The following is a 9713-nucleotide window of genomic DNA, read 5'->3' as shown; positions in this document are numbered from 1 at the left end:
TTTTCTTTGTTTATCAGGCGAAATCACATAATTTCCAAGACAGTTTGAACACCAACCAATCACCGTTTATTTAGTGATATTTGATGCTTCTGTAAAAGACAAAAAATTGTATCCATGTAATTTCAATTCGTATTTTTATTAGTATTTTATTTTATTTATTTTATTATTTTTATCATTACTATCTAAACCATTGTTTTAACATGTATTTATTTATCTTATTTATTTCTTGTGTTCATCTGATCGTGTTAACTCTACCTTATTTTTAACTTGTCTTTCCACTCTTACTTATTTTATAAATTTTACCATGTTGATTTTCTTTTCTTTTTTAAGTATTTCTTTTTTTTAATCATGCCTTCTGGAATTTTACAATTGCTGTTGTTTTCTGACTGACTGTTACTCTGTGAAGCGCTTTGGGCTACATGTTTTTATGTATGAAAGGTGCTATATAAATAAAGTTGAGTTGAGTTGAGTTGAGGTGCAGTTGGTAGGAATGGGGTAAAAAACGATCCTTTTTTTCTGCTGGGTTTGGAAAAAAGTCAGAATACCCATCGGTACTCATCAATAATTGAAGTAATTTGAGATTATGGCCAAATCTCTGTATTTTTCAAGGCCTTTGTATCAAGCAATGTTATTATTCCGCTTCGTTCCCGTTATCACGAACCAATCGGAGCTACACTTCGACCCTCTGTCCCGATTGGTCGAGTTGCAGCCCCTACTAGGTTGTCCTGAATGGCTGGGAAGCCGGCACTACTTCCTCATAGAACAAGCATGAGAAGTAGGGGAAATCTGGTGGGGTGGGGTAGTGTTGACATTCGAAATCTCCAACAGCAGCTTTAATTCAAAATTATCAGAATCAGAAATACTTTATTTATCCTGGGGGGAAATTCAGTCATTAAAGTGGCTCCTATACACAATAATTAAGAATATCAAATAATATTAATAGAATAAGTAATTAATAAGGTATAAATACAAATACAATGAAAATAATGATAATAAAAGTGTGTAAAAAAGATAGAATAAGCTATGTAGAAAATAAATGGTTGAAGTCCCCGGAGATCAGGAAGAGGGCACCCTGGTGGTCTGTCTGGATTCTGGGTATGGCAGCTTTGAGAACGCTTTAATTTGAGTTTTTTTTTCTCCTCCACATCCTCTTTAAATACATACATTTGTAATGTATTTTTACAGAATCTTTCTCCTATATTGTTCTGAGGGCACACTCAGAATTAAAAAAGCTATAAAAAATAGTAAAGTCAGTATTTATTTTCTTATTGAAAATAATATCCCTTCCTTGCCCACACACCTGTTGCTGTACCTGATTTAGGTGCTTTCATATTCATGAGAAGAAAGAAAAACAAAATTAAGTATCAACTTATTTGATTTTATTAGTAAATCTTGTAAGCACACACTTAGCCATACTTGGAGGTTACAAAAATCTGTTAATTTTTGGCACAATGCCTCATCTGCCTTACAGAACAGTCTATTATTCTACATACACAGTAAAATAAACCAGTCAGGAGTTCATCTTACCAAAATATATATTACTTTGTTAATTCACTACATTTTCATTAAAAATTCCATGGCTTTCAGGTTGATTTTTATGAGTACCTTTATGAGTATTGTTATTAACTGTATTCAAAACCAAGCAATTCATTCCCTTAAGATTACACACAATAAACAAATGTACCATTCATCTCAATTCTGCACTAGCATCCAGAAAAATCAACATACAGTAGCTTTTCAACATATAATTGCATTTTCCTTCATTAAAGAACTTACGTACACATACATAATACAAAAGTCAGTTACATCTCCTACAACCTCTCTTCCACTTTATCCTTACAGCTTACTCAAAGGATTCTGGGTCAGCGGTCCAGCAGAGGTCACTCGTTCAGTCTCTCACTGTTTTAGCGCTCTTGGAAGACGATCTGGTCAGGCAAACAGAGCAAGATCTCCCTTTTATGTTGCTAGGTGACAACCAAGCAGGGCAGGGGGTCATTAAGACTGGAGCTCAGTGAATCCACAAGGAGCACTACGGGGCCCCAGAGACGCAGCACCAACGCCACCTCCTGCAGGGGCAACCACACTGCAGTCAGAGCTCACCTCTGAGGAGAGAAGGAAGGATGGTGATGGGTATAATCATATTCATGGATGTGACTCATGACTGCATAACTAACTCATAAGATTGCTGTGGAACCCTATAATGAGTATGTTCAAAATAATCTGCAGCTTTTTGTCTGTACACCAAGTTGGTTTCATTCATTGTTTTGTTTAAAATAATATTGTTTCTACCCAGGCCACTGACGTCTCCTGTCCGTCAGAGGGACATAAATCACTCCCATCAAAGCTTTCTTGAGAAAGGTCCCATCACTTTGCCGGTCATACTGTTCAAGCACCTGACTGCCACCGTCAGGACCCACTGGGAGAACCAACCGGCCACCAGGCTTCAGCTGCTCCAAGAGCTTTCACAAAGAGAGGACACAAACATTGACTGACTTGAGATGCAGGTCAAGTGGTTGATTTACCTTAATCAAGAGTAAAAGCTATGCATCTCCTTACAGATTTAGGAACAGTAGCTGCAGCTGCACCAACATGAATGGCATCATATGGCGCCCCCTCAGGGTAGCCGAGCCTTCCATCTCCCACTGTGAAGAGATGTGGAAAAGATGTTAGTTTTTTTTTGTCTTATACCTTTATAGTTTCAAAAATCAAAGAAGGCAGAGGATTTTTGACTCACCTATTAGTTTGATACGTCCAGAGGTGAGCAGTTCTGGGTCATCAGCTTGCACATTTTTTATTGACATTTGAACCAGTTCATCAATGTGTTCAATGCCAACCACTCTACCACTGGGACCTGTCTGCAGCAGAAAAATGCAGGATTTGCACTCAGACATTTCAAGGCTGTATGTTTTAAGAGGAAAAAGTCAATGTTTGTGTGTAAATTACCATCCTTGCAAAGCAAGCAGTGAGATATCCACTTCCTGAACCCACATCTAGTGCTGACGCCCCTTCAGCTAGTTTGTCACTTAACAGCTCCAAAGCATGAGCATGCTGCAAGACCAGGATAACACTCAGCTCAGCATGTGTTCAAAAAAGGATGATAAAGTCTAATAGTCAAGCTTTTGTTACTCACCATGTGTGGTGCACTGATGGTTGCCCTGAAGCCTATGGTAAGAAAATGTCCCAACACAGATACCTGTTACCAAATTGATAAGCAATGTGTATGTATTTGTCTGTAAAGGAATGACTTGGATGAATACCTATAGACTGAGGAGAATCTGCATATGGGTAGTCTTTAGAGTAGATTCCTCTGTCTGTCCCCAGCATGGCATTAAACACTTTGTCGCTGTGGATCACCCCATGATCTGGAGGAGAAAGGAGTGGGCATTGAAATATTGCTTATTTTGCACATTTTAAAATGATGCTTTAATACAGCTTAAAGGCTGTAATATAATTCAGTCCTTACTTTCAGACTTTATGAATGACAAAATCACAGCATTAATTTGTCAACTCAGGACCCAGTAGCTTTTTAAATTTGACCACCAATAATCTTATAATTGCAATTATCAGTAAATAATATTAGTTTATTAATTGTTGTTTTCTTCTCTAAATTCGGAGTAACTTGTCCTCACAATATTCTGAGTAAAGTTAATAATGGATGCCTCTTTTGGATGAATTTCACTTTAAATAAATTCTAAAGTCATCATCTGTGTCAAACATGCGGCCCGCTGGCCAAAACCGTTCCAATCCGGCCCGTGGACAACTTTGCAAAGGGAAAAAATTACAGAGAAGACATTAACTGCAATTTTTCAATAAAAGTAACAACTATTTCAAATTTGTCTTCTGGGGGTAACATACAATCATAGTGCTGACGGGGCGCACCTGAAGAGAACTTTTTTTCTCAAAGTGAGAAAATAGATTACTTGTTATTTGCATAAACCGGTTGAGATTCATTAAGACTTTTTAAAGCACTATAAGATGATCCACTAACTACTAACACTAGGACTACACCCCTGCATACAACACTGTCAAGCAAGCAAACTGTTCATGCTGGAGCTGAGGGGTCCAAAATAATCAACTTTACCTTCTTCATTATTATAATCTATCATTTCTTTTGCTGTTAACATTACACTCTGTGTCAGGTGAATGGGTAACCTGTGTGCTCGGTGTGTTTGCAGCAGGTTTCAGGGCTTAACGAGTAAAATATTCAGCCCCACTATGAGACTAATCATGGCAAAAAATACAACAACTGTTTTTGTAGAAAGATGGTTCATGAAATGTGAACATTTTGAGAATGTACTTGTATTTTTTAGCACTAAAACAAAGGAAAACATTTAGAGTTTTCATTATTTATAGGTTATTATGTTGTGATTTTACTGGTCCGGCTCATTTCAGAACAACTTGGGCTGTATGTGGCCCCTGAACTGAAATGAGTTTGATGCCTCTGTTTTAGAATCAAGACCTTATTACATGCAAAACTCCTTTCATGTGTTCAGTCCATTACCCCTCAGCCTGCTGATGAGCTCTGGATGTGTTTTGCCACTGGACATCCACGCCATGGTGCGGGACAGCAGCACACCCATAGGGACTGCCAGTACTGCCAGGCGCAGGGCTGCTCGCATCTCCTACACTGGATCTCCCTGCAGTGACATGATCATCAGCGCTTGCAAACCTGAGTATATGACATAAACATACCTCTGTGACATGGGTTTAGTAGTCTTGTTGTGTCCAGAAAAGGTGACATATCATTCAAACAATATGACCTGGTATTCACATATCAAACTGAGCACTACAGTTAGCAAGTGAGCAGCTAGTCTCGCAGTTTGAGGTTAAGCTAAAATGTTACCATTGCATTTAAGCGAATAACATCGTTGTACAGATTCTAATTGAAGTGATAGCGCTTAATCAGGTAAATCCATGTATATACAATTGCACAGCGGTCATGAAAGGTTGTTTACCTTTGTAGTTCGTCACAATGTTCCTTCAAGCTGAGAAAAACTTCCTGGTTACCTCTTCGACAAACCCCTGCGCCTGGCCAATCAGAAGCCGAATCCTGTGGTGAAGCCCTCATCATCCAATCACGTCTCACTTTGATTTGATTGGCGGGGAAGACGTCCAATCAAATGATTCAAAATACGGAAGTGCGCTATCGTTCGTTATAGACTAAGGACCATGGACACGGTTAGCTAACAAGGCTAATCTTTAATCTTTATATTTATACATTTAAAGAGATACCGGTTAACCTAAGAAGAATTCCGAGTGGGTAAGATATATTTGCAACTTATTACATAAAAAGCAAGCATTTGAAATGCATAAAAATCGTCTTACAGCAATTTAGCTGAAGAATGTTAATGTGAATGAAGCCTAGTTTCTGATTTCTCTACATTGCTTGAAATCTGCGAAGCTTCACCTTATGTCTCACAAATTTGACTGTGTTTATGATACTGTTTGGTTCATGCTGTGATCCAAATTTGGCCGACGCTATCAGATGCTGACAGTGGTGGACAGTTGACTGTTGACATCTGTCCTATCTCAGTCACTGCATCAGAATGGTGGACGATTTCGAGAGTCAGGAGGTCCGGTCCAGCGGGGAGCTATGGTCCGAAATCTGTTCGAATCTGCCTGAGGGGCGAACTGAAGCACCTCCGGACAACAACACGGAGTTTAAAGACTCATTCCAGCCAGCAGCACCTGTGCACCAGGTCAATGGACAATCTAATGGAACAAATATCAGTACTCCTGCCGCCAAATGGGAACCAATGGAGGATTCTGAGATGTACATAGCCAGTCTAGGTACAAACACCCATCCTGTTTCTGTAGGGCTAATATCTGTGAAGGTTCTCAGTCATCCAGGTCATGGCAATCCAAAGCTTGATCTGTAAGATCACTGGACTCAAGAATTTCTACCAGTCCAGTTGCTTTAGGGATCATGCTTTGGGTGTAGGACTCATACCACATTAAGCTCACCTTGTCTTCAATACATCATGCATCTTACTTCCTCCGTCTACATCAAGTAGTAAGGAAGATTGTACAGATGATGGAGTTCTAGTTGCAACAATCCCTTGTTGTATTCAGATTCAGATTTAGATTCGGAATAGTTCAGTCAACCTGTCCATGGTAAAAAATATACAGTAAAGGAAATAAATAACACGTTGTGACATCAGCAACTACCACGACCAGTGACCATACAGCAGAGCAGGATGCTTGGTAGTTCTCTATTCTGTCTTTTGTGCATTTAGCAGCCTTATGGCAGAAGGAATAACATAATTTGCATAGCGATTTGTTTTCCTTCTGCCATAAGGCTGCTAAATTCATAAAAGACAGCTTTTGCTTTAATCAAGGATCTATCTGAGGTTGTTAAACCATACAGTTCCTGATGTCTGGACTCAGAGCTACTGAGTAGATAATGGTCTTGGTAATTAATATGTGCATTAGTATATATGATATTTTATTTAATGAAGATGGAACTTCATTTTCTATGCCAAGCTTCTTCAGGTTGGCTTCTTGTCAGGTGAGGTTGCGAAACTTCTCTGCTATAACCAAATATGGAGAGATGGCTATTTTGCACACTCAGTATGTTTCATAATTTATAACTAATGACCTAGATCAACATAGCTGAAGTGCAAAGTTGATTTAGAAGTATTTTTCCACACATTTATTGTTCTACTCTTTGTGTTGAATTTGTCTCTATTTCCCAGTGAACTGTTTTTTGGGGGAAACAAACAATTTAATGTCATCCTCTTGGGTTTACAACAGGAATTCTCTGTCAATTTATAGACAAAGATCAATTGATTTATTGAGAAACCTATTCCCAAATTATTCAATAAAAAAAAAAATCCAATAACATATTAACCTCGCTTATCAGTAAATAGCCACTGATATAGGAAACAAAGTGTTGTTTGTTGCAATATGGCTTTATTTTGACTGGCCCGATGAGTTCTGCACGCTTCTAGGAATGTATTTAGAAATGAATTTAGAAATGTTAAGGATTTTGATGAAAGATGTTCAATTCTGTTAAATTGTCAACATCTTGTGGCAGAGAACCGCCTGAAGAAGCTAAAAGGCCAGTCCAGTGATGTGACCTCCAGGGACATGTTGCGCTCCTTGTCTCAGGCTAAGAAGGAATGCTGGGACAGATTTCTGCATGACGCTCAGACCTCAGAGCTCTTCCAGGGCGGTGACATGGATGAGAGGTGGGAGGAGTTTTATTCTTAATCCTAATTTTCCAATCTAACAGGAATTATGGTCCCTTCCTCATTCTAATTCCTTTGATTATTTTTGTACTTCCTTTTCCCAGTGCAATGGAACACTTCAAGAGATGGTTGATTCCTGAGAAGGTAGCCATCAGTGCAGAAGAGCTAGAATTTCTCCTGCGGCCGTCACAGAATAAGGAAGCGTCTGATGTAGACCAAACACAGGATGATGAGGCAGAGGCTGGAACACAAAATCCGGAGGAGGATGACGCTCACAGCCCGGAGAAATAAATGTGTTTAAACACAGAAAGATGAACTCATCCTGCGTTCATTCAGTAGAGCTGACTTGTTTCTCCTACGCTCTTGTGAGTGTCATCGTGTCGTAGCGGTGTTTTGGCCCAAGCTTTTGTTAACAGTGGTCAATGAAACCAATTACAACCTGCCATCATCCTCCGTATCCCTGGCAACAGAGTGTTAAGTCACATGTGTTTTGTCCTTGTTTTACAAACCATCAACCAAATCTCACCGTAAAAATATGTTACAAAAGATATTGTAATTAGACTGTTTGTCTCTTAGAAGCAGAATCATCATGTACCGTCTAATGACTTCTCCCACAGTGTCTGTGACGTGACTGACTCTTTGTTTACAGCACTTGGACGAAGACTAATGAAGGACCACATGCACTACATTGTTAATGATACTGATGACTTTACCAATGTGTTATCTTCAAGAGATGAAATTGTCTGTTTTTAAATGGTGTCATCTAGACTAGGAATATATCCCCAGAAATATTGTAACATATCTTTATTTTTGCCATGTTGATTTTACATATGAAGTTTTACCCATGTTTCAATAAAAAGAAGTAGAATCCATCCCATTCATGTGTCTGTTCATAATCTGAATGAAGCCTACTTTCATATGGAGCTTGGAATTTAGCATATACCACTTTATTCCAAGGTGGTATAAATTAATGGAATACCGTGGCCCTGAAGTGCAAATCACAATGGCAAATCAGAAACACATCGGCAAATCAGAAAACACTACAGCAAATGTAATGTTTTCTGAATTGCTGTTGTGATTTGCACTCCAGGACCACCGTAGTGGAATATGCTTTACTTCCTCCATAGGACACTCCTCGCATCTATTATTTTGAGGAGTAAAGTCAACAGACTCTGAGGGTCCCTGGAGGTCTGAGAGCTTTGTGGTAATAGGTTGCATTGGGATGACAGATTGTATGTGAAATTGCAGGAAATTAAAATTGAATATCTGTAATTAGATTAAAATGTACACCCAAATTACTGAAAAGTGTGTTTAAAGAAATCCAACTGTGGCAGAGCGTACTAATCAAAGTTATTTAAAAGACACTGTAGACACAATCAACACCCTGCATGATATATAAGTCACAGACAACTAAACGGTTTGTTATAGCAAATAACAAATTACAAATGCCAAGAGATGCACCATCAGCCAGGCCATTTGATCCACTTGTTTTAATGAAGTGGATGGACACGTGAGGTTGCTGTTTTCTCCACAGTGGATTCAATTTGATGAACACAGTGGAGACCAGTGCTACCAAGTCCTTATTGAGACCACAAGATGGTAACAAACCCTTTCCTCACTTTGTGAAATTGCTGTGAAAAACAACTCTCTTATTTACAAGGAAGTCTCCAGAGAGAAAAGAAAAGCCCGGAGAGACCCATGTGCCCGTTTTGAGTTAATTCACACCGTGCTTTGTGATTATTTTGTCCCCAAGAGTCTGGACTGAGACAAAAAAATGTTCCTATGAAAAGGCAAGGCTGTGTGCTGTTCTGATGTTTGGCACAAGTAAAAAGCAAAACAAGGCATCATTACTGTGAAATAAAATTAAAATTAAAATCAGTGAATACTATCTTAAACCTGTATCTTAGTGTCTTTTTAATGGTAGCTGAGGATTTAGGCTAAGAGTGTGAAGTCAGTGAATATTTCAGTCGGTTATTTGTGATGGAAAATTGTGGAAAATAAAATTACTGTACTCATGGACCCAGATTGTAAAGAGGTAAAGGCCAAAGCATGTGTTTGTTTATTCAAATTGGTTTTTAATTCGTTTTAATTCAGTTTAAAAATAATGCCTGTGTAGGCAAACAAGTCAATCAGCCAGAAGACTATTACTTTCAAGTTTTCTTAAACTTAATCTGCATTCTTTACAGTGGCCAGCAGGGGGTGCCTGGGACGTTCAACAAGAAAACCCAGTTTTGTGAATTATGGCCTTATCTACAACAAACTTAAGGATTCAACGGAGGATTTTTGGGGGCGTGGCTCCCTTTGATAGACTAGTTACTATCTTTAGACCTCTGAATGAGGAGAGGGACAAAGTAATGCTTAACCACCATGCTGTCTTAACCCTGTTACTTTCAACCAAAATAAAATAAAAAGGAGAGACTGAACAGCCAAAATGTGGGTACTAACTCATCAGTTTTCAACTCATACTTCTAAAGGAATCTCACCAGCCTTTACTATTTGACTGCTTTTAGACCGATCAGCAAG

The 9713-nt window shown here is 38.7% G+C and overlaps 2 protein-coding genes across 9 annotated transcripts; one reads left to right on the top strand and one right to left on the bottom strand.

Moving 5' to 3' along the window:
* Nucleotides 1-1357: 1357 nt before the first annotated feature.
* On the bottom strand, nucleotides 1358-5074 carry pcmtl (l-isoaspartyl protein carboxyl methyltransferase, like). Of its 6 annotated transcripts, none has more exons than XM_034675108.1 (9): nucleotides 4956-5074; nucleotides 4502-4637; nucleotides 3258-3362; nucleotides 3131-3162; nucleotides 2944-3048; nucleotides 2735-2855; nucleotides 2557-2642; nucleotides 2290-2459; nucleotides 1358-2066 (listed from the first exon to the last, which is right to left on the bottom strand). In XM_034675108.1, exons 2-9 carry the CDS (start codon nucleotides 4617-4619, stop codon nucleotides 2030-2032), a joined length of 774 nt encoding a protein of 257 aa, XP_034530999.1. In that variant the 5' UTR covers nucleotides 4620-4637; nucleotides 4956-5074; the 3' UTR covers nucleotides 1358-2029. The 6 variants fall into 6 exon arrangements, with proteins under 6 accessions (XP_034530999.1, XP_034531003.1, XP_034530998.1 ...); XM_034675112.1 differs by having other exon boundaries at nucleotides 1358-2102; nucleotides 4956-5073; XM_034675107.1 differs by having other exon boundaries at nucleotides 4502-4669; nucleotides 4956-5043.
* A 52-nt stretch (nucleotides 5075-5126) lies between these two features.
* On the top strand, nucleotides 5127-8067 carry ccdc32 (coiled-coil domain containing 32). Of its 3 annotated transcripts, none has more exons than XM_034675113.1 (4): nucleotides 5127-5260; nucleotides 5534-5790; nucleotides 7037-7190; nucleotides 7295-8067. In XM_034675113.1, the coding sequence occupies exons 2-4, from the start codon at nucleotides 5547-5549 to the stop codon at nucleotides 7479-7481; spliced, it is 585 nt and encodes a 194-aa protein (XP_034531004.1). In that variant the 5' UTR covers nucleotides 5127-5260; nucleotides 5534-5546; the 3' UTR covers nucleotides 7482-8067. The 3 variants fall into 3 exon arrangements, with proteins under 3 accessions (XP_034531004.1, XP_034531005.1, XP_034531006.1); XM_034675114.1 differs by having other exon boundaries at nucleotides 5131-5260; nucleotides 5486-5790; XM_034675115.1 differs by having other exon boundaries at nucleotides 5148-5260; nucleotides 5506-5790.
* The last annotated feature ends 1646 nt before the right edge of the window (nucleotides 8068-9713 follow it).

Source organism: Notolabrus celidotus, chromosome 22, assembly GCF_009762535.1.
Source record: "Notolabrus celidotus isolate fNotCel1 chromosome 22, fNotCel1.pri, whole genome shotgun sequence".
Lineage (NCBI taxonomy): Eukaryota > Metazoa > Chordata > Actinopteri > Labriformes > Labridae > Notolabrus > Notolabrus celidotus.
This window is presented reverse-complemented; position numbering and strand designations above follow the sequence as displayed.